Source organism: Tasmannia lanceolata, unplaced genomic scaffold (assembly GCF_043159265.1).
Source record: "Tasmannia lanceolata isolate RefF3 unplaced genomic scaffold, GAP_Taslan_0.1 ptg000037l, whole genome shotgun sequence".
Lineage (NCBI taxonomy): Eukaryota > Viridiplantae > Streptophyta > Magnoliopsida > Canellales > Winteraceae > Tasmannia > Tasmannia lanceolata.
Window position 1 is genome coordinate 15272128 of NW_027518714.1, and position 24628 is coordinate 15296755.

At 36.5% G+C, this 24628-nt stretch overlaps 1 protein-coding gene across 1 annotated transcript; it reads left to right on the plus strand.

The window, feature by feature from the left end:
* Positions 1 to 1710: 1710 nt before the first annotated feature.
* Positions 1711 to 24628, plus strand: LOC143861784 (Serine/Threonine-kinase). The gene is made up of 9 exons (XM_077372711.1): positions 1711 to 2064; positions 2266 to 2339; positions 9682 to 9762; positions 12614 to 12706; positions 14314 to 14433; positions 20633 to 20704; positions 22722 to 22799; positions 23868 to 24066; positions 24179 to 24628. The coding sequence occupies exons 1-8, from the start codon at positions 1986 to 1988 to the stop codon at positions 24057 to 24059; spliced, it is 789 nt and encodes a 262-aa protein (XP_077228826.1). The 5' UTR covers positions 1711 to 1985; the 3' UTR covers positions 24060 to 24066; positions 24179 to 24628.

The window sequence follows — 24628 nt, forward strand, 5'->3', positions numbered from 1 at the left end:
TGAAGGTGGACCGGTTGGATGGATTGGTCAAATGGTTCGTAGGCCCATCAAGCCGAATGGGTTGGGCTTCGGTTCGGGCCTAATGGTCGGCCCAACGGGCCCATAACTCCAACGGTCAAAGAGTGTGATCAAATGGGTTGTGTCCCTTCCCCCAACGGTCATGTGCCAAGGGGGTGCGATCCACACCATAGATGGTTGATCTAACGATGACTGGGTTGGAGAGAGGTTTTACTCAAACCAACAGTCACATCTAGGATCGATCAGGACCATTCAATATCAATGGGTGCGATCTAACGGTCAGATTTCAAACATTCTGGAAAGGTGCCCTGTAGAGGTGTTTTTCACACTGAAAAGACACCAGGTGGTCTACAAAATGTGCAGAATTCAATCATTTCATATAGAAAAACGAATTGGCAATTCTGACAGACTTTACACTCTCTTCTACACACCTACAAAAATCCCCAAGTATTTCTACATACTGTTTTTCTTTTGTTTACTGTTCTAGATACTGTTTTTCTGCAGAAACAGAATCTAGAGATTTCTCTAAGGCTTGAAATTTCGGAAGGGCATTTCGGGTTTGATTCCGCTAGTGCTACGCGTCATCAAACATTAGTAGGGCTTCCCTACTAAGCTTCATTGTATCTTGGAGGCAATTCGCGGATCCCCTTTGCACACTACTAGTGGGGGCGAATCTTGTCTTAAGGAAAGTGATATCACGCCTTGAAGCAACAAGTTTCTGTTTTCTATCATCAACAGTACCCTCAACATATTTTCCAACAAATAGTCCTACCCCCGAAGGCGGTGGGGACACCTTTCGTTACCAAAACACAAAACAAAAAAAAAAGACAATGTTGTAATATATTGTGGGTCCCACATTTCATCAATCTGGACAGATCATCTGTTAAGGACAAATCATTGATGTGCTTGAAATTGGAATAATTCAATTTTATTATGTGTAGGGGGTTTGAAAGCTACATTTTTTTGTCACTAACCTTTCATTGATTTGATATCAATCATCTATGGCCCGTCTCACCTTTCATTTGTTTTAAATTACTCAGATTGTTATTTCCATCTTTTAAAGATGTGAATAGATCGTCCAGTGGGCCCCACATTAGATCTCACTTTGCCTAGTTCGAGGGGATACTTTTCCAGTGAGTTTCCGTTTGGATGTACGGAATACGGAAGCAAAGGAACATAGATTCCTATTTCTTTACTTTCCTTTTCCTCTTATTTGAGATGAAAGTTAAAACGGTGAAAAAGGCTTGCGTTTGAAAAAATGTACAGCTAGTAAGACTGTTAATTAAATAGTAAATGACAACCAAACAATGCTAGAAAAAGAAAAATGAGTCTTTTTACCTGATTGTTTTAGTTTTTGGTGCAACCAAACAGACCCTTGAGAAAAGATTTGGGAACCGAGGGTACGACCGAACTAGGTACCTAACTATCAAAGTTTGACCTTCATACAGGGTGATGATATTGTCACCTCCCCTGCAGTACTTGCACACCCCGTTATAACGTGATTTGACATAAAGTTGCCTAGATTTCACGTCAAATCAGGTTATAAGGGGCTGCGCACGTAATGCGCGGGGGGGGGGGGGGGGGTGAAAATATCATCTCCCGTGATATATTTCCGGAGAAATGATATATTTGCGCTTTTTTTACTCGGGACAGCACGTAGTGTAAAAGCGTATAAGACTCATAACTCATAATTCATACATAAATTCAATAGAGGGGCTGTCCAAAGTAAAAAAACAAGGGGCTAATATTTCCTTTCCTAAAAGCACGAGTTTTGGGGAAATCTAGGGTTCCGTTCTGAGAAAAAAATTACGATTTCTCTGCTGCCCTGTACAAAAAGGCGAGTCTTTGGAAAATCTAGGGTTTGAATCCGAGAGAAATTACGGTTTCTCTGCTACAAATCTTCCTACATTCTTGAATATCCGCCTTGGAATATTTTCAATTTAAACTGAAATCGGATTCAAGAAAAAATGGAGAAGATTTCTCGATCGGACGGGAAAAAGCGCGAAAGGGAAGAGGAAATCGAAGCAGATGAAACACTATCATTAGGTTAATTCCTTTTTTTTTTACTCTGGAAGATTTATAATTTTATACCTAATTTCTATTCCATATCCTTTCTCATGTCACTGGTTTTTCATTTCTTTCTTGATTCGTGTTGCATTTATAATTTTATGCCTAATTTATGTTGCTGATTCTTGGAAGCGAATAATTACAGTTGAATGATGTAGCTATTGTTTTCTGTAAATGCAGAGAACAACCTCACATTCAGTGATACTTTGATAGCTCTCCAAATAATGCGTGCTCAATTTCCAAATACTGAGAAGGTCTGTCCCGTTCTTCAGTAGCAAAATTTATTTGTGTCTTGAATCCTGGTGTTACGCATTGCATGCATTCTATGTATACACGCGTACTTGTGATGAACATTCAAAATGCATAAATTTATTTGTGTACTGTGTACATTTGTGCATTGATGTATACATACATACAAGTGCATATGATAAGGATTTATTCATGACACGTATGCATATATGCAGATACTAGCAAAAGGCACGCAACACATACTTGTGTCTATACATAGACATAGACAGCTCGTTGATTCCTTATTAGATTACTAATTGACAACATCACTCGCTTATTTTAATCTTCTATAAGCGTGCCCCTGTTTCTAAATTTTTGGGGATTGCCCCGTCTGACACGTTGTGTCCGAGTCCACATTTAGACACACGCACACACATACTTGCTAAAGGTTCGCGACGATGCACGTCATATGGAGAGAGAGAGAGAGAGAGAGAGAGAGAGAGAGAGAGAGAGAGAGAGAGAGAGAGATGGGTGGGCTAAATTTTCAAGTGGGGCTATGGTCGTTGCCCTAATGAAAAATGAAACTTAGCTCTTCTCATTCAAAAAAATAAAAATAAAATGAAACTTAACTCTATTTTTTTATTACATAATATGCCTAAATTTTTATTGGTGTCAATACAAGTTTCCTATATATGTGTATATGTAAATAATAAATGGTTTTGATGTATTTGTGCTGTTATTATTATTTTTTTAATCTTTTCTAGCCTCATAAATGTTACACATGTGCATCTTTATGTATATACACACTTGCATATGCTATTCATACATTCACATGCATATATGTGGGTGTAGACAGAAATGCAAGTCCATATGTATATGTATGCTAAGAATAAATACTTTTATATAAATATCCTGCATGCATTTGCGCTCATATGTCTTGTAGCGTGTCTCTAATATCGATCTTATAAAACATAGACATTATATTGATGTATGTATTTTGTGTTTAAAACTATTAATGCATACATATTCATATGGTCTGTATCATTCAAAAAATATTCATATGGTCTGTATTACATGCATATGTACATGCGGATCTATTTTGTTCACTCTATACTTGCATCGACAAATGTATTATGTATATATGCACTTTTTGTAAATAATAGACACACGCACACTTGCACACACACATTTATTTATATATAGGCTGTATTGCGGATCTGAATGAAGCTTAGGTCTTCGCTCCTTGGTGCTCTAAAGGTAGAATTCTTTGAAACCTCTTTTTGTTGCTAGCATGTAGTTAGTCTGAAAGGAAAGTAACATCAGTTTTTTAAGGGACATCTAGGAGTGTTCAGAGCATTCAAAGTCAAATCTTCTCATTGGTTGTCTAGTGGGTGGCTAATCTCCTTTCTCTTAGGGGATACTTCTGTTACTTTTTTCTATAGATCCTGGGAGGTCATCTGATTGTGCAACAGTGGTGAGTGTTGTCCTCGCCCCGAATGGAATCGTCCTTTTTTTGGGTTTCTAAGGCTGAACTTCAACGGCTCTCGCTTTGGCAATCCGAGCCTTGCAAGTATTGATGACCATCTCAGGAGGTCTTCTAGCTAGGTTAGTTGGGCTTTCTTGGGTCCCATCGGTGAGGACTCTAATGAGACCAAGGTTCAAGCTTTTTTTTTTTTTTTTCTTTCTTGGGCACCAGATTGGTGTGCTTGTTTGGTTTATTATCGAGGGTGATTTCCTTAATGTTATCCGATGGGTAAGGGATGGAGACTATCCTAGATGTGATTGATGGTTGTAAGATAGAATTCAGGCATGTTTGGAGGTCGGCTTATTGTGATGCTGATCAGCTTGTACGTTCTAGAATTGACAAAGATGAGATCGTTGTGTTTGATTTTCACCCTTGAGGATTTCGTTTTGTTTTCATGATTTTTTTTGGGTTTTCTTTTGTTTTAGTTGGCTTTATGTAGTTTTTATCTTCTTCGAAACTTCCTCGGTCTCCCTGTTTCTTCAACATTTTAATGATTTTGATTACCATTCAACACACTCAGCACGCGCACACGGCATGCACGCAATGCACGGGATGCACTGGATGACGAAGAAAATTAATGACAAATTAAAAGAAACATTAAAAGTGTTGAAAATAAAAGATTAAATTAGTTATATTAATTGAAATATTATAAATACAAACGTAAAGCGGAAAGTGCGATAATAAACCGAGCTTAATAACTGCATATTAGGTAGTACATTATTTATAAAAAAAATGAAGCAATATTCATGGTTACCTAAGGATCCAAAATGAGTAAATAAGCCTCATCTCAATAATAACCACAATGACCAATAGATAGAGTATGCCACTTACAATTCAGTTTATGTAATTATTTCTCTATGCCCTGTTTGGATTTCAGGAAATTGGATTGAAAGGAATCCACATTCCTGTTTCCATAGAATACCCATCAAACAGTGAATGGAGGAGAAAGTCTTATTCCCAGTTTCTTACCATATAAGAAACAGCCCAAATAACATAGCTTACTACTTTATGCCATCAGCCACCATCGATTTATGGCATTCCTGCAATCAGTGTCTAATTCCATACATACCGTTTTTTAATCCCAGCATTGACTCATTAGCAATGTGGCTAGAATTTTGGCTATCACTATTACCATGTTGTTCATGTATTTTTATGTCTATTCCATATTATGCCATCCATTGTAACGAATAAATGAATTACTGATTACAATATAGAATTAGTTCCAGTTTTTTTTCTACCTTTATTTCTTCATTTTTTTATTGCCTGAATAATTCTTATTAAATCTCGACTTTTACATTCAATTTCCCATATTCATCAAAGTTAGGAATATCACTGTCAAAGATATCCCCTGACCTGGCAACATTTGCAGAGTTAGTATTCTATAGCAGAGTAGTATGAGGACTGAAACTGATAGGTTCTAATGCATAGTACAGAAATATGAATCAGGAATGTAAAAAGTTTGCAACCCCATATTCCAAGAGCATGATGTTTTCGGAGAGAAAACAATAAATAAACATAAAAACCTGGGAATAGTGAACCAAGTTCACACTTTTCTTGGCGCATAAAAAAACAAATAGTTAACACTTACAATGAAGCGTTAGTAAAACTTGCGCCGAATATTTTGGGCACACCCTGTCTATGTGAGGGCCCATCAAATGAATGATTTGGATCACTCAAACAATGTGGCCCCCACTGCATTTAATTCCACGGCACCTATCATTAAAAATAGATAGACAACCCATGACATGATATATAAAGCTGTACTCATCAAATGAAGGCAAAGACAAACAAATAATATCACTTGCTCTTGGCTTCTTAATGTATAAGTTGAACTGATTATCTTGAAAATAGAGGTTTGAACTCATACAAATTAAGAGAACAACAGAAACAAAAGAAAAAAAGAAGAAGCAAATTGTTGGCTCACATTAAATCTCAGAGTATCCTTTGCGTGTTTGTGCAATAAGAAAAAAAATCATCTTTAAACTCAAAAAAAAGGATAAGAACCACAGTTAATGAGAAGAGAAGAACTGTGTAGAAAATGTCATAGATTTCTTCAGCATGAATATAAATTTCAGCATGACTATAACTACTGAATAGATGAATGGAAGTAATCTTAGTTTCTCAAACAAAAGGGGGTGGGTGTATCATTTATGATATGCAATTAATACATGTAGTTTCTCAAAAAGAAGTGAAGAGAAAAGGAATTCAGTAATAAAGAATCCAACAAAGAAGCAGAGCTCAGCAACTCAATCGAAGTTCATGCAGGAAAATAATTTTCTGGAAAAGTATTGAAAGCAAAAATATTTCTTAAATTTCCTTCTTTTTTGAGACTTGAAAGAACATAACTAGTACCAACACAATTCAATTTTTATTTAGACGAACCTCTAATTTATGATGATATCCCTCTAAATTAATTATAAACATATTATTTCATTCTAAACCATCGAACGAAAAATTATCTCAAGCAAAAAAATTCCATGATAAATGTTTTTCTTACAATCCAAACAGGGCTTAAGAGTAATCAGCTATAGGAAAAGAGGATAACAGATACCTGTTACTGAGCTACTGTCACTCCTCGAGGAAAAATAAGACACTCGAGGCTACTTAGAAAAATAACACAATATATAGGCTACTTATGTTGGCACTACCATGTTTTGATTCTTGCACAAGGGATTATCGCACAAGGGTTGATGGTTCCAGCGGGTAGGATCATCCCATCAAGTTATTCTCAACAGCATTTGGTCGGAGTTATGGTTGCCGCTTAGATCCACAACGGATGTAGCCAAATGCACAAGGTAGAAGTGGGACCCAATAAGCGTCTTTTAGGAAGGAGTGTAACAGTGGATTTTTTTATTTTTTTTAGCATTTTACCTATAGCTCTTCATCAAGGTGTTAAGATCATTCATTTCAAGTGGTGCACCACATCATCCAACTTGAACACTTACTCCACATTTATTGTGAACCGCTGTTCATGTAACCGAAATATATAGTCGCTATGTGTGATTCAACTGTGTTTAGCTTTCCTAAAACTCTTATGATTTGGGGGAGTCAGTTGTACCCCTTGCCTAATTTCATTTTGTGCAATTATTAAAATACGGTAGTGCCAAACATTGGCACTCCTGAAAAACTCAGTTTGTTCAGTTACTAAAACATGGTAATGCTGTTATCAGTAGCCCAGATCAAACAGCACTAAATAAATGTCATCAATGGGAAAAAGTAAATATTTTGACAGAGCACAATGCAACTGCGGCATACGTGTATGTAGGGAAAAAGGGAATGAAAAATCAGCAAATCTTCCATACAAAACCAATAGAATCTCTTTCCTCAATGAATCTGAAGAAAGATATGGAAAAAAATTAAAAATCCATATGCGGGTTGAAATTCAACCCTTCGAACAGAAATATACATAATCAAAGTTGAGTTTGTGCAACGGTGGGTTGAAATTCATACCCATTTCAGGAAGAAGAAAACCCCTATTTTGAATTGGGAGAACTCTCTCTAGAGAAGACTCAGGTTGCCAAGGTAAAATCCAATAAGAGGTAAAGGGGGCAGAAACATCATCTAAGGTTATCATTACCCTTAGATCATTTAAAAAGTGATATCAAAAGCAGCGAAATTGCTTAGGCCCTGTTTGTTTCAGATTATGACAACCGATTGCAAGCCAAAAACCTACTCAAAATTACATTTAGATTTGAGTCCAATAGTAGGTTTAGGGCTGAAAATCGGTTGCCATACTCTGAAACGAAGAGGGTATAAAAGATCAGAATCACTCCATCAAAATAGGAAAATCACATACTTTAACATCCAAAGTTCAAAACCCCCAATTTCTTTTCAAGAAACCCCAAAAATGATGAAAGACGTCGAAATAGCGTAAAAATCGAGCAGGAAAGCTTTACCGATTATTGGCGAAGTCTTCAAATCTGGTGTTTCAGATGCAATGGCTCTCCTTCTCTTTGATTATAGCTGATGTTCTTTGAGAGAGAGAGAGAGAGAGGGGGGGGGGGGGGGGGGGGGGGGGGGTTGAGGAACTAAGAAGAGATAAGAAAAATATCTCTGACCAGCAGCAGACGTATTAGGAATAAACTCATTTGTGCGATTTTACCCTTGTATAATCGCAGATGAGGGAGAGAGAGACATGCAAATGAGGATAAGAGAGGAATATCAAAACTTTAAAGGGGTAGATGGATGAACCGGAAGTCCTTCGACGTGTTAAATCGACAGCTTTTTCCAAAAAATTAGAAAATCCATTCGTTTTCTCTTCTGCTATATTGAAGTAGATATGTATGTATATACAATTATAAATATATATCGGTGTTTTAAAATGCGAAAGCGTAAGGGAAGTCTTTTTCTCCTTTTGAGGTGTGACACATAAGCCTCACAAATTTTCTGAATTTTAAATAAAATTATTTAAAAAATAATGAAAAATGTGAAAAATATCAAGAAGTTTCCAAAAATTCTAACAAAATATATGCTTCATTTTGAACAAAGCATCATCATCCAACTATCAATATACAAACAAAATAAAATATATAACCATCATTGTCAAGTTACTAATCAAAAAATACAAAATAGACAGCTAGTGACCAGAGTGATAACAAGTTTACATTACATTCTGCAATCTTTCTCATCAAAAACACAAAAGCACTAAATCATAACCGTAATGTATCCCTATGTAATGATTCTTTAGGTGGCTAATACCTTTCGTGCACCTTTAATCACAAAATAGATATCTAAGATACCTTTTTAACATCCCCCTCCTTCATGCAAAATCTTTCTGACCACCCGTGTTTACACCTAATAGATCAAAAGCACCTCAGTAGTGCCAAATATTTGCAAAAAAATAACCTTGAATGGTTGTATAGAGAAAAACCCCAATAAATTAGGTATTTTTACTCCCCAAGTGAACAAGTGTACTCTCACAAACTACCACCAAGGTTTTAAATTTCGACAGAAATCGAAATGCGTAATACTCGAAACGTTACTTTATTTCGATCAAAATTTCTCTTATCCTGAAATTAAGGGATTTCACCCAAAAAGCTCGATTCTTGATAATTATTTAATATTATCCTGAAATTTCAGCCTAAATTACCTGAATTTCCGAAATTTTGGTCGAAATTCTGTACGAGATAAAATAACCGTTAAAAGATTTCGTCAGAATTTCAGTTTTGGTGAGGACCGAAACGCATTATGAAACCGAAATTTAAAACCTTGACTACCACTAGCATTAGCTTCGTTTTTTATGAAAGAAAACTGATAAAAGTTACGTCTTTTCATTATGTTGAACAGTTGGGGAGAGCAAAAAAATGATGTAGGAAAATGAACTCCCTCACACTTGAAACTCTGTAGGAAACAAATATTAGATCTTCAAATGTGTCATATAAGACTATTTTTACACTAAAAATCTTAGTAGGAGTTTAGGGGAAACGAAGACATATAAAAGGGTGAAAATTCAAACTTTTCAAAGGCTGGTACCTATGAAAACATTGATATGTGTGTGTGTAATAACATAAACTATAAATACATATGCATATTGTAAGTATGCAATTACTCTTGTGTATGCACTTACCCACTTACACATATGAATATATAACTGCAGATACATCTATAATTAATACATACATATATCAATGCACATGTTTTGTTGCTTGTCACTTTTTGCTAATAACATGAATGTCTTACATTTATGGATCTGTTAAACTGAACAAGGATTTCGCAGTCAACAATTTTTTTGGAACTTTGCATCACTTTAACTTATTTGTCTTGAAATTAAGTTATTTTACCTTCCTGTTAATTGGATATAATCTGAAGGCGTAGACTGCCTCATATGGATGATACATTTTCAGGTTGCAGTGAAGCCATTTGTTCTACGTTCACAGTTGTATAGTAGCGTAAATGACAGGACACAAGTGGATAGAGAATTGGAGGTTTGATTTTGGGCCATTTACTTTTTGAAGAATTTACTGCTGAATCTTGTGATGTTCAAAACACCCCAATTGGTCTGGAACTCAGACGAGTACTTGGTTTGGTGGGGATCTTAGCAGTGACTCCAAACTTTGATTTTTATAGAACAGAAAGTACCTCAGTCACTCAGCCCATAAAAGATGTGGTTGTAATTGGTTTGTGTCCTTTTAAGATAAATTTTATATGTTTTTCTCTTGATAAATATTACTGTATCTTTCAGTTTTCTCTTATTATAAAAATTTGAACATTCATTACCTCTCTACTGTGAGAGAGTTCACTTATTCCCTTCAAATATTGGTGTTGAATGACTTGTACGGCAACTTTCCTTGCACTCCTTCACTATGATATTTGTAGGCTGGATCTTGATATGATCTCAGGCAAAAAGCATAGATATTTTTTTGAATGATATGCAAGAAGAATAGGCCGAACTCAGATCTGAACCCTCGGAAGGAAAACCATGTGGATCTAGGAAAACTATATTTTTTTGAATAACAATTAATTTTATTAAAGAGAGTGGGGACCGAGAAGGTCAAACCAAGAAAGAATACAAATAGTAGATGATAGTTACAATGTCTATAATAGCCATAGAAAAATTCACCCTTCAAGATGGCATGAAGTCAAAGATAGCGAGGCTGTCCTTTTCAACCTCCAAGTGTGCTAGCAGATTGGCATCAGAGTTGGCTGATCTCTGTACATGCTGAAAAATCACTGGTGCACCCTCGAGTTGATCAAGCATCACATCCATCATGTGTGCGAACGTCTAAGGGTAAGGTTGTATCTCACGCATCATACCTTATGACATTGAGTGAGTCTCCTTCTATAATATGTTTGCTGATGTCCCTAGTTTCTACAATCCTTGTGTCCTGTAAGAGTACTTTGACCTCAGCTTCATTTGAATCTGCGATTCCAATTGGGCCTCAGAAATCCCACTTATCTACACCCCTCTCTTCCCTTCAAACGCCACCCACCCTAGCTGGCCCTGGATTACCTAGGCCTGACCCATCAAAGTTTAACGTTAGCCGTCCTTGGCCTGGGGTTCCCTGGCTGGCAAAGGGGTGTGGGCTTGCACCTTACTAGTGCATATCTCTTTCCACCCCCTCCAAAGATCATAAGCAGAGATGAACCTCAAGCTTGGGAGGGTCTTTACCCATGATATGGTTAATGCTATCGCCTAAGTATACATGAATAGCAAGCTCTTTGTCAATCCCTTGAATATTCTAGCATTCCTTTCCTTCCATATTACCCGTAGTTTAATGTTAGCCGTCCTTGGCCTGGGGGTTCCCTGGCTGGCAAAGGGTTGTGGGCTAGAACCTTACTAGTGCAGATCTCTTTCCACCCCCTCCAAAGATCATAAGCAGAGATGAACCTCAAAATTGGGAGGGTCTTTACCCATGATATGGTTAATGCTATCACCTTAGTATACATGAATAGCAAGCTCTTTGTCAATCCCTTGAATATTCTAGCATTCCTTTCCTTCCATATTACCCATAGTATAGTCAGTAATACCACTTTCCATAAAATCATTCCTTTTTCTGGCCAATGAATGAAAGCCAAGTTTCCAGGAGATTGGGTAGTCGTAGTGGGAAGACCAATGACATCCCAAATCTCGCTATGATCCTGCTTCAAATCTCCCTGGCTATCCTACATTTTATGAAGATGAGGTCCACTGACGCCCCCACCAAGAGTCAGAGACACCTTGTTGATGATCCATGATCCCTTTAGTAATTTGATTGTACACTCAAAACACTGGGATATTTCCCTTCATTGAGATGCTATTTTTAGTGAATCAAAGTGCCCAATCAAACCACCTATGAACATAAAGATCTTTCATGTTTGAGGATCAAAGGAACTCCATACGATGAGGTATTAACCCTTCTCCGGTAGTGACTAATCTTGATTAGTGTGTTCAGATACACACACACATCTATGAATGGGGAGTACTAGTCTTGTGACCGAGACCCATCACAATGCTTATGGCAGCCGCCATACATATGACAACCATATAAGTGAGCTGTCTCAACTCATCCCGAATTGACCTTTCATGGCTTACACAGAGCTGGAGAAGTTTCTTAGAATGTTATGGACTTGACCATAACATCTAATTACCTACTGTGGAGAGCCTCAAATATCTACTAAACAACCTATGTGTCCCATAGAATATAAAGCATGTGAAAGATAGATCTGTTACATATAGAATTTGTAAAATGCAACTGTCTGGATACAATTAAAACATTGACTTTCAAAGGGCACAATTTCTGACAATATTTTGTTGGCAATGAGGGAACTGAAATTTTAGAAATTTGTGAACAAGTTTGCTATATATTTCATTTGCAGTTAAAGACAGATGTTGGTTTTTGATAGGTTGGGATATGTAAATTAGCCACTAAAAATTAAATGGTTCTGAGAAATCAGAATACTGTTTTCAAACTACTACAATATTGTAGCCATGTGGGGCCTCTGTCTTGGCAGTTAACTGTGTGCAACAACTGACGAGCATGCCACCATTTTTTTTATATGAGTGTTTTTTTTAGAATTTGATGTTTCTTGGAATATTGTGTGTCCTCTTCTTATGAAATTGAAGATATCAACTTCCAAATAAGCTTAAAATAATGTATTCTGAGAACTTAAGATTGTTCCATGGACCATATATTATATATAGAGCGTCTGTTAGGTTCTGATGATTTTACTTTTGGTCTGTTATATTTTTTTATGAAATGGGATGCCCTATTTTAAGTTTTTACTAGAACTCTTATTATTTGGTTTTGTGGAATACCCACATAGTGGACATGACTCTTTGTATTCTACTTTCAACAGTCTTTAAGGGTGGAGAAAGTTGTGCGCATATTTAAACTTAATACCGGACAGGATGATCATGCTATAATGTTTATGGATGACTATCTGAAACAGGTAATTTCATTTCTTTTGCTTAATGCATTTCTTTCTTGATGCACATGTGCCCAAATTGGTAATTTCGCTCTAGGGTAGCATTTGGATGCACACAAAAGTCTTCGCAATGAAATATATGTTTTACACAGTTTGGATTGGCAGACTTTCACAAAAATCTGTTTCACAGTGTAAGTTATTCCATCGTTTTTGGGGTAAGGTGCCGTGGCAGTTTGAATTCGATTTCTCGAATTTCTTAAGTTGTTGGGTTCTCTATCTAGAAAGCCTAGCACCCACTTCTTTTGTAGAATATAGTATTCTAATAACTGGGCCCATTAGGGCGTACATAGTCAAAAAGTTCAATTCAATAAGGAAAAAAATACCAAAAAAATCCCTTTACTAGAGTTTCTCATCAAAACCCCCCAAATTTGGATCGATATTAGAATCACCAATCCTTTGCCCAATATGAATTTGGAAAGTTTTCTACTTCCTGCCATTAAAAAAGTTATGGATAAAAAAAATTTCTACTTATTTCTCCTTATTTAGCATGAGCTATTACTTTAGGCCAACATGCATTTGAATATGGCATTTTTATGGTAGGCCTCGTCTCATGAATGATCCAAAACATTTGTGCCCTGTTTGTTTTGGATTATGAGAATTGATTTTGAGTTCAAAGCTTATTATTGGACTCAAAGATAAATGCAATTTTGGACACGAGATCAGTTTCTCAAAATCCAAAACAAACAGAGGGGGCATTAGGTGTTATGGTGTGACTAATAATGAGGTGTCTCATAGTTGTTTAAGAGGGTCTCTAGGACATGATCATGTTACCATTTTTTGATAACACAATCTACACACCTGACATGCGACACTTTGTGATGATCATTTCCATTGATCAGGTGGGCCACTAATAGTCTAGCGAATTGTCTTGGGTCCAAATTTGATTAAATGATCTGATCAATGAAATTATCAATGGATTATAGGTATCCAATTATAGTGGAACCAACCAAAGGCCAGTAGTGGTGGCGCACTAGTTAATGGTCTTGATCACCTCAAAGTGCCATATTGAAGATGAATTGGACCATGCTACTAAAATATGGTAACATTGTCATTCCACCGAAATCTTTTGTAATGTTTAATCTTTATTTGTTTTATATCTGGAGCCTTTAGTGTTGCTAGGAAAAGAGTAAAATTGACAAAATAAATTTAAAAGGTCATTTAGGCAAAATTTGTTAATTACCCAAATTTTTTTGGAGGTTTGGTGATTTACTTCAGCAGATGTTTTTTTAAAATTTCTCTATTTAATATAGACTAGCCAGTGGATTTGCCAACTCATTTGATAACATTCAATGTTAAAATTGTAAATGAAACCTAACTAATATTCAGCTTTTAGAGAAGTTTAAAGGATGACATCCAAACAATGTAACTAGATTTCTGCAGAAATGAAGGATACTGCCCAAGCAATGTAAATATTCGACTCAAAACCAATCGAACTACGTGCATCCAAATGAACACCCCCCAAACCCAGTGTTATTTTGCTTTCAAGTTTTTTTGAATTGAAGGTTCTATTTTGTATAATTTAAGAATCGGAAGCTTTATGATCAATTTCTCTTATGATAATTTGTATACAGATAGAAGTTGTCGTGAAAAGGATGGAAGCAAAAAATCGAGATGATATTGCGGTTTTTGACTGGTTTAAAACATATGTTATCGTATCCAAGTTGGATACGGGCATAGGACATCAAGAACTGGTGAGTCATTTGAATTTGACATTTAATATGTTTTAGTTCCATGTAGTTTTCTTTGTATTGATCTTGAAATTCCTAGGCATCTAATACCTCCTAACGTTCACAATACCATTCAAATACACACACAGATATATATATATATATATATATGAGGAATAAGATTGTGCGCTCGACCACACCAAGCTTCGGTGCGGTCGAGGGCCCAAAACTCATGTGGGCCCACATTGTTAGGATGATCCAAAGCATTTATTTGCAAGGCCCTTACATAGATAGGGTGTGTACAAAAAATCAGCTCCATAGGATCATCCTAACCAATCCAAAAGTGGAGGGCAAAATGGACAGACATTGTTTGCCACAAATCTGCCCATTTTTGCCCTCCACTTTTGGAGGGGTTAGGATGATCCATTGGAGCTGATTTTTTGTACACACCCTATCTATGATGGAGCCTTACAAATGAATGGTTTTGATCACCACAAAAAACGTGGGACCCATGTGTTTGGGCCCTCAACCGCATATAACCTTATATGCGGTCGACCGCACACTCCTTTTCCTCCAAATATATATATATATATATATATATATATATAGCAGAAGAGAAAATGAGAGAATTTTTTGAAAAATCTGTTGATTTAACACGTCGATTGTAATTCCCTAATCATTCTTTCGTGTCGTTTTCAGAAGAGAAAATGCAGGAATATTTTAATTTCCTCATTTACACGTCTCTATTATATTTTAACCATCAAACCCTCAACTTTTAAGCTATATATTAATCTATCAAAATCAACATGCGAGGGTAAATTTGTGATGGAATTTTTAGATTTTTTTGGAGACTCAGTAGATTTGACGTATAAAGTACCACGCGTCCAGGCTCTGATTTGTTTATGAAAAATCTGTAATTTTGGCAACCGCTCCCAGCTTTGAATCCTAAAATGCCTATCTTATCCTTCTGCCCCTCTCTCTCTCTCTACAACCCTCCATCTCTCTCTCTCTCTCTCTGAACCACGTAGGTTCCATCTTTTCCATCCAAATGAAAACCCTACAACCTCTCTCTCTCTCTCTACAGCCCTATCTATTCTTTCCCCAAACCCATTTCCCTCTCCCTCCGAAATCCCTCTCCACCAAGGCTACAGATTTCTCTGATCTTTGTTATTTCATCACACATGTATCTTTCTCCCTCTGTTTCAACTTTCTTTTTTTGAATTTCTCTTATATCAAAATATTATTCGGGTTTGAACCATTCATCCTCTAAAACCAATTCTAGGGTCTGACACATGAAACATTTGTGCCTCTTCTGATTCTGGGGTTTCTTTTGTCTGCCATTCATGTGATCTCTACACAGAACAGGTCATCTTTGTTACTTCTCCCAACATTAATAACAATCTATATATAGATAATAGCTTCGAAAACTAGCCCCAAAACTAAAATTCCCATCTACGGAAAATGGAACTGAAGGAAGAGCTTAAAGAGGAAAAGAGAGTAAAAAGAAATGCAGTCAAATCTTCAACAGTAGTATATAACAGCCTGTATTATGTTCTTTATAATCTGAAAAGCCAGACAATTCCAAGCTGCCCATGTGGTCGGAGGCTTCATCTTCTTCTACATTGGAGCCACCTCTGCTTCTGAGTTGCTCTGTTTTCTGTTCATACGTTTTGGTCATTTTGTTATAAGTCAGTTTCCATGTCCTATTGTGCTATCCATTACAAGACCTAATAGATAAATGGTTTAGATTGAACAAGTGGGCTCTATTTATACTATTAGCTGGTCATATTTTTCGGATAAAAATACGAGCATGCATCATATAACAACTCATATTTACAAGTTTCTTGAGGCATTTAGTTATTACTTTCTCTGTTTTCATTTACCAAAAAATTTGCTTCATCATAATATCTCCCCAAAAAAATTCACATAATAGTACATTTCCTGCTTTCAACCATATGTGTAATGCATATACCAACAGCAACAACAAAAAGACAGCTTAAAAAAAATGAATGGTACTAAGATTAACGAGTTGCCATCAACCATACACATGGCGGCATGTTTAGATGCATACGAACATCATTACCCAGTCCATCATTGACAGGCCTCCAAAATTGCGGCTTATTTTCAAATAATTTTTTTTTATTTAAATGATTCGGAAATCAAATTACTTTAATTTAATCATAGTTACAAATGGGATTTTAAATCTATTTAGAAACCATTAACTATATTATTTCTAGGACTTTAATAATCAGTGTTGGCAAATAATCATATATGGAGAGAATGACATTCATGGATTTTAGGTTTTGCAGTTCTTGATTGCTTCTGATATTTTTGCCAACAAATTTTATGGATTACAAAATCGGGTGTGTGCACCAATGGAACAACACTTAATCTCCAATGATTCTCATTATTTTTCTACAAGTGTGCTCGGTATCCAAGTAGTTCTTTTTATTGAGTTAGGGAAGTTCTGCAGGAAGTGAGGTGGCATGCTATTCTTATTGTATTAATTAGTTACTACAAATTAGAATTTTTAAATGCCATTTTGATAGAAAAGATTTTGACGATTAAATCTCGATCAATTCCGAGTTTTAGTGCCTCATTGAATGCCACAAAAATAAGCCTTTATTTTGCAAATGATTGTAACAGAAATTTTGAAAAACAGCCTCATCAAATCTATTTAGCCCCAAAGATTTGTAGCTTTTTTTTTTTTTTTTTTAATTTGATGATTTGAGATGATTGATTTAAATATGTTTGTCGCTTCTGGCACAACCTATTTATGTTGTGTTCCATCACATGGACGGTTTGGATCGCAAACCAACCTATGATGTGGTCCGTACAGTTCTTTGTCGGCTGATGCACGGGGTTTTTTACTAGTGTATATATATATATATATATATATATAGAGAGAGAGAGAGAGAGAGAGAGAGAGAGAGAGAGAAGTGTTCCTGCGCAGCTGCTCAGATAGCTTATCTGAGCAGCTGCTTCAAAAACTTATGTGGCCCACATTTTTGGGGTGATCCAAAGCATTCATTTGAAAGGCCCTTCCATGGATAGGGTGTGTACCAAAATTCAGCCCTATAGGATCATCCTAACCTAATCAAATGTGGAGGGGAAAATGGACAGACACTGTTTCTGACCATTTTTTCCCTCCACAAATGGCAGGGTTAGGATGATCCTAAAGGGCTCATTTTTGGTACACACCCTATCCATGGAAGGGTCTTCCAAATGAATGCTTTGGATCACCCCAAAAATGTGGGGCCACATGAGTTTTTGAAGCAGCTGCTCAGATAAGCTATTTGAGCAGCTGCGCAGGAACACTTTCATGTGAAAAGTTAGCTTACTTTGCATCTATATGGTACTTTTTTTATTGTATCTTACATATAGCGGATTGTAGATTATATAAGTTAGATTTGTAGTTACTTTTATGCCCTTCGGCTTGGTTAAGTTTTATGTAAATTATGTTTTCATTAATATAAGGTGGGGAGGAGGCAAGTAGACCTGGCAAACGAGACCCGTGCCCGCGGGTCGACCCAACCCACCCGCAAATTTGCAGGCACAGGTCGGGGTTTTAGTGACTCGCCAAAACCGATCCGCGGGCGACCCAACCCGCAAAAACACAGGTCGGGTCGGGTCAACCCGCGGGTGTCTGCGGGTTGACCCAAATTATAATATGCTGACAGTCTGAAAATAGATCTAAATTCCACTCTTCAACTTCCAGATTCCAATGTTATATATGCTGAAAGTCTGAAAATAGGTTGTGCTTTGGATGATCCAAATTCCAAACCGTGACCCCAATGTTAATAGGTTGTGCTTTGAACTGAAAGTAGGTTGTGCTTTGGACTGAAAGTTTGAAACTTTGACCCCAATGTTATATATGCTTTGGATGATCCAAATTCCAAACCGTGCATTTGATGGGCCATAATGTAAATAGGTTGTGCCTAAAAAATCATTAGCATAGGATGATTCTAACCCGCCGATCTAAAGAGGGACTCACAATATGGAAACTCGAACGGTTGAGATCATCCTATGGCAATGATTTTTGAGGCACGATCTATTTATGTTGTGGCCCATAAAATGGACGGTCTGGATCATCCTATGGTGTAGGTTGTACCGTCCATCTTGAAAATTAGGGGGTGAATTTATCGCCGGCCAAAAAAAACACTGTTTTGGAAAAAATTGCCGGTCCGCACTGGGTACGGGTCACTAGTTGCTGACCCGTAGGAATGCGGGTCATTTCGACCCGCACCCGCATGACCCGCAGGTCCGACCCGACCTGACCCACCCGTTTGCCAGGTCTAGAGGCAAGACTTGAACTCCCGTTCCCCAAGAATTTGTGTGACTTGCTTGTTTCCTATTCTTTCTTCTCTCTTCTTTCAAGCTAATTAGTATTACTTTATGTTAATCGTCTCGCCGTGACCTTATCTTGGATTCTCAAGACTTCTGTCGCTCCATCCCCGCAGGGGCAGAGAACCCGTCGCTGTCTCGGCTGTGCTACCGGAGGCTCTGGGGAAGTCGGAATAGGAGAGCACTCATCTTGGAGTGGGCTTACTACTTAGATGCTTTCAGCAGTTATCCGCTCCGCACTTGGCTACCCAGCGTTTACCGTGGGCACGATGATGACCCTAGTTACACTTTTTGTAATTGTGCTTCAGTGAATATTATAAATATACCATATTGTGGGGTTGAGGAGTAATCCAACTAATTTTCTCCCCCTTCCTTTCTTCTCTTCACTTTCTCTCCTATTCTCGCCTTCCTCGATACGGACTCTTGTGAGCATACATCATTAACTCTATCATGCTATCAGAGCAGGCATTCTAAATCTACCCAGGATCTAGAAGAGGCATAAGATCTTGATGTGAATCCATGAGAGAGAAGGGTGATGGGAATAGAAAAGTGGAGCAGTTAATGAACCCAGCGGGTAAGGCTGAAGGAGTAAATTGGAAAAAGAAAGAAAAAGAAAAATAAGACTTGAAAGAAAGTGATATGAGAAGAGGGTAGATGGAGAAAATGATGTAAGAAGTGTGAAGGAGAGGAGAGGAGAAGTGGAGGATAAAAGAAAGAAAGATAAGAGTTTTGGGTTAGAAACTGACATGACATGAAGAGGAGAGGTGGAGAAGATAAAAGAAAGAACGACAAGATGTTAGCGTAGGCAGAAATTGACTTGATATGACGCATCACACTTCAGAAAAAGGCATCACATCCACGCGAGATAAAAAACTTCAAATCTTTATCCATTCCATTGTTGCATAGCATCCAAGAAAACTGCTATGAGGTTAACTATATACAGCAAAAGAAAGAGAAGTAGAAAGTTCTAAAACTAGAAGGCACCACATCCACACAAGAGATAAAAAACTTCAAATCTTTATCCATTCCATTGTTGCATACCATCCAAGAAAACTGCTATGAGGTTACATATATACAACAAAAGAAAGAGAAGTAGAAAGTTCTAAAACCCTAAACAAAAACCTAAGATTTTTAGACTAAAATACCCTCTAATGACTTAAAAGACTCTCTACTTAATTTTCGTAATACATGTGCGGGGCCTATTTAAAACACTTATCATTAAATTATACATGGGAAAAGACTCTTCTGCCCCCCTATGACTTAAATAATGCTCTAACAACTATATGAAACTCTTTTATCATTAAAAATGATGAGCTCCGTATTCTTAACTCCTTCTTTTCCCATGGTATCTTGGATTGTTCCCCATCAGATTTAGATCGAGAAGAGGCGTGTTTTCAATATGAAACTCAAACCTATCTCCTTCAATTCTTAAACCCTAACTATTAGTTATTTGACTCTAAATATTGTCTGGCTTATAGTTTCCCTTCCTCTATTTTTGCTTCTATCAATATCTTCTCATATAGTAGCATACAAACAAATCTTTTATTTTCTTTTAGCATGGTTTGATTCACTCATTAGTATATTGACTCTTACAACTAGCCAGATTAGAATAGTATGATAGGGCATCCTAGGTTTCCTAGCCAAAAATTAGGAACTCAATGTTGTGTTAACTTTGTGAACATAGCGAAATACTGCATATTTCACCCTTCGTATCTAACAGAATGCAGCATCAAACATATCTTGTTTTTCCCATGTCTTGCATGTTAACATTGGAAATTGTAGCTTGCTTTAGTTTTGAGGATTATTTTTAGCATGGGACATGTTAAATAAATCCCTTACTGATTTTTTTATTGTTTTATTACGCTTTGCTGCATTGCAGTGTTCACTCTTATCATTTGGTGGCAAGGTGAAAGATGAACATATATCTCTCTTAATTAATGCTGGTCTTCTTGTAAGTAAATCTTCTCATTTTTTATCTACCAACTGCTTTAAAGAAGTTACTTGGTTTCATACAAGGTTCCAAATGCTAGTTTCAGTATGTACATGTTGATCGCCACGAAAATTGAAACATGTCGGTTTTGATAGGATATTTCGGTGGAAATCCGGCAGAATCATGAAATTTTATGGAAACATATGCAAATGATTAAAATTTAAGATGAAACTTCAAGAAATGTTAGAATAAGCACAAATACACACTTAGAAGTTAGAAACTATCATATAAGACAATCATTCATAATGGTTTAACAACATTGAACACCTAGTTATGTCTGGACCGGTAAGATTCATTCTAAACTCAAAATGTATACAACCACCTAAATAGATGCTTCAAGTAATTATATAAATATTATTATGTAACGCATGCTAGTATACTATATCACATAGTACACAGAATGGCAATAAAAGATTCTTTTTACTTTTAAATTATCTTTGAATTTTTATTATAAACTTAAAAGTGCAACAAAATTTTTATGTACAATAGGGCACATGCTATTTTCTTGCACATGCCCATTTTCTTTTTTCTTTCTGAAAAATCAAAATTTAATGATTTTTTATATTTAATAAAAACACAAAATAGTTGTAATATTATAAAATAAAGTATATAATACAATAGTATGATGGGAAAAGGGAATCTAAGAGTTTGCATAGGGAGCTTACCTATGCAAACTCCCCAAAAATACGGTACAGCCAACACCATAGGATGATCCAAGCTGTCCATTTAGATCACCACACTGAAAGTAGGTGGTTCCCCAAAAATCATTTTCATAGGATGATCCTAACCATTAGATCACCACTGTGTATGTGTATACTGTATTTTTATATGGGAAGTATTCATCGGGCGCTCACATGCGAGCACAACACACAAACACACACACACACACACATGTACACATATACATATATTCTATGCACTATCACTTTCAGTCCTTTATACAGGAAGTATTAAGCTTGAGCATGTTAGGAGATTTGACTTTTAGCTGTTGGGGAGTCGGATTTAATGACATTACTTGTATACTCTAAATTTAGCTATGTGTCAGTTTCAGACATGCATATGGAATGTAAACTACACAAGGAAACCCTACTTATCCTTATCTATTTCAAATTTATTAGATAATTATGGATGTATTTATCCTAACTTATGTAATATATTTGTCCTTGTAAATTTCATAGTTTTAAGCTTCCATAATTTTAATTGTTGCCATGGATTAATATCAATATGCGAGCAATCAACCTTCTGTCCAGAAAGGTTCAACCTTGAAACTTGAAACTGTGCTGTAGTTCTTGTGTTGTGTGTTTCTTTGATTGAATAGGCTTTAATCCATACAGTAAAATCACATGGTTCTTTGTTCTGATTTGATTTTATCTATCCTTCTTCTGTCCATATATATGGAATTTACATAGCAATTATATGCTTACCACTAGTATTTGAAATGTAGTACATAGCTTTCCAGTCAATTCTCAATACCGGAATTTTACTTCCTTCTCTATACATCATTTTGCAAAATATTAGCTTTAGTAGCTTTGGAGTTTAAAAGTTTTATTGCTGAATAGCACATATTCATTTTACTGTTTTCAGGAGGATAAAGCTGCCATTGAGCATAATATATACACGTGGTTAGCCTCTATTTTGTATCCTAGCAAACATATGGCTGCATGCAGTCATGGTAATAAAATCAAATAAGTTGTTGATTTTGAGGGATAGAAAATGCAGCTTTTCTCTAGATGATTTGTTTGACACCCGTTTTATGCTGTATAAGTTTTTAAGATAACTGCTGGTATTTGCAAACATGTGTCAGTTTTTTATTAATATCCCAGTGATAAGGAGTCTTTATTCCAAAGTATTCTACGCTCAATGTTTTAAATTATAGATATTTTTTGATAAGTACGTGTGATCCTCCTTGTGTATAGATGATCGTTAAGTTGTCTTTGGTTAGTTGCTTATACAGAACATTATTCTGATTTTACTGTAGACACGCCAGCTGATTGACTCAAACACGTATTGGTTTGCGATTCCATACATTGGCTCTATACTCAAGGGTCTTTCTCAGGTATTTGTTTATTGGAGATAACTTCTTTCCCTTCTACATGCTAGAACTTGTGATGATCCTGCAAGTCTATAATGTCTGATTATTGCATTATTTGTAAAATGTGAATCTATGATAATTACAAGACCCCAACTAGTTTGGGACAGAGGCTTAGTTGAGTTGAGAATCTATGAAAATTACAAGCACTGCTTAATTGTTTTCTGTCTCTCAGGTATGCAATGACTTGTCTAGTGCAAGCTAAAGTAAAGACACTGAAACCTCATGTAGCTCTGGTCAAGTGACTAGAACCCAAGAGGCACTTGGTCCCACAAGTCTCTTGCCCCTGCCCAGTTTGTGGATTGACAATTTTGGTCCCTCAATAAAAGTCATGGTTTCAGTTTTCCTCAATCCCAAACTACCACGATGCTCCCTAGAAAGAAAGCTGATGTACAGTTCCAGGATCGGGTTTTGGTATCTGACTATAGAAAAACTTCCATTAATATAGCACCTGTTTTTAAAATAATATTGCTTCTCAATTTAATAATTAGAATGGATCATTGACATTCCCAAGCATATTTTAATTTAATAAACCTATAACAAGTTTAAAAAAAAGATGCAACCCTAGGGAAGAGGTTAAAATGGTTCCTAATCATTGTGAAGAAGTCCTGCTGAGTGCTGAAAGAGTGTTAGAAATTGTGTCATGACTGACTTTAGGATTTTGGGCATCTGCAAGCCACTGAATGAGGTCTTTTTGGGTGTCATATTTCATTTCAGATTATATTGTTGTCTGTTATCCTCTAGAGGTAGTGTAATTTTGAAGAAACTATTATGTGGTTGGTGTTGCTTTGATTTTTTGTTGGCGGGCTGGAATGGTGGGGAGCCATTAAGACTCCTGAGTCCATCCTCTGTCTGAGTAATGTTATTCGTTTTTTTTTTTTTTAAACAAAAGGGGATGGTATTGCCACCCTTAAATTTTAGGTGCTTCCATGGTTCCATCCGTCAGTTTGCCTGTTATTTGAACATGATATGTGATTTTAAGCAAGGATAAATATGCTTATTCAAACTTACTCATGCGATATCTTAATTATTCAGGGAAGAAAAGAGCTTCTATCTTTTCTAAACCGTAGGAAATACAAAGAGATGCTGATGGCCCCGCTGGAGAAGAAGCGCCTACGTCATTCTTCACTCGACATGCGATTTCATCTTCGGGATCTAATCGGCTCTGGTCACCTGAAAACACTTCGCACTCCCACCGGCTTGTTTGTTCGAGTCTCTAAGGATTAAAAGCCAGGTATTGTATCAACCCAACTCCAGCTGGATTTTACTGTTTAATTATACATCTTACTGCCAGTGAATAAAAGATCCAGTTGCTTGTGATTTGAATTGATCAATTCTAAATACAGGGATTCCCATGTCCTCTCCAAGATGTCCATGTGACTTAAGGCGCACTCTAAAGGAGAAAATGGTTTCAGTTGATACGGTACTCCCAAGGCCTCTCCAAAGGCGCACTCTCTGAAGAGCTGCCCTCACTTGACTATAAATCAAGATCTAATTTTTCGGCTCACAAGTCGCATCTTTCTGGCATTCTGGCGTTTAATTTTTCAAACGGCGAATGACCTAGATTAATAAGATTTGTGTACCCTTCTCCCTTATATTTCTCATAAATTCTTGTAGCTAGCGTAAGTGGGTCTTTTGCAGCTGAACTTCATAATAAGTATGATTCTTTCTTGGTGAATTCATATGGCTTTGGCCCTTGTAAAATGTTGTCCCTCGTACAAATTTAGTGTTAACTGGAACTGGAAATGTATCCGCACCTTCCATTTTTTCTAATAAAAGTTATATTACCATGTTTA

Coding starts and splice junctions, on each gene's coding strand:
- LOC143861784 (XM_077372711.1), top strand. CDS start 1,986: ATGGAGAAGATTTCTCGATCGGACGGGAAAAAGCGCGAAAGGGAAGAG. Junction 12,707..14,313: donor TGGATGACTATCTGAAACAG/GTAATTTCATTT, acceptor ATTTGTATACAG/ATAGAAGTTGTCGTGAAAAG. Junction 14,434..20,632: donor GCATAGGACATCAAGAACTG/GTGAGTCATTTG, acceptor GCTGCATTGCAG/TGTTCACTCTTATCATTTGG.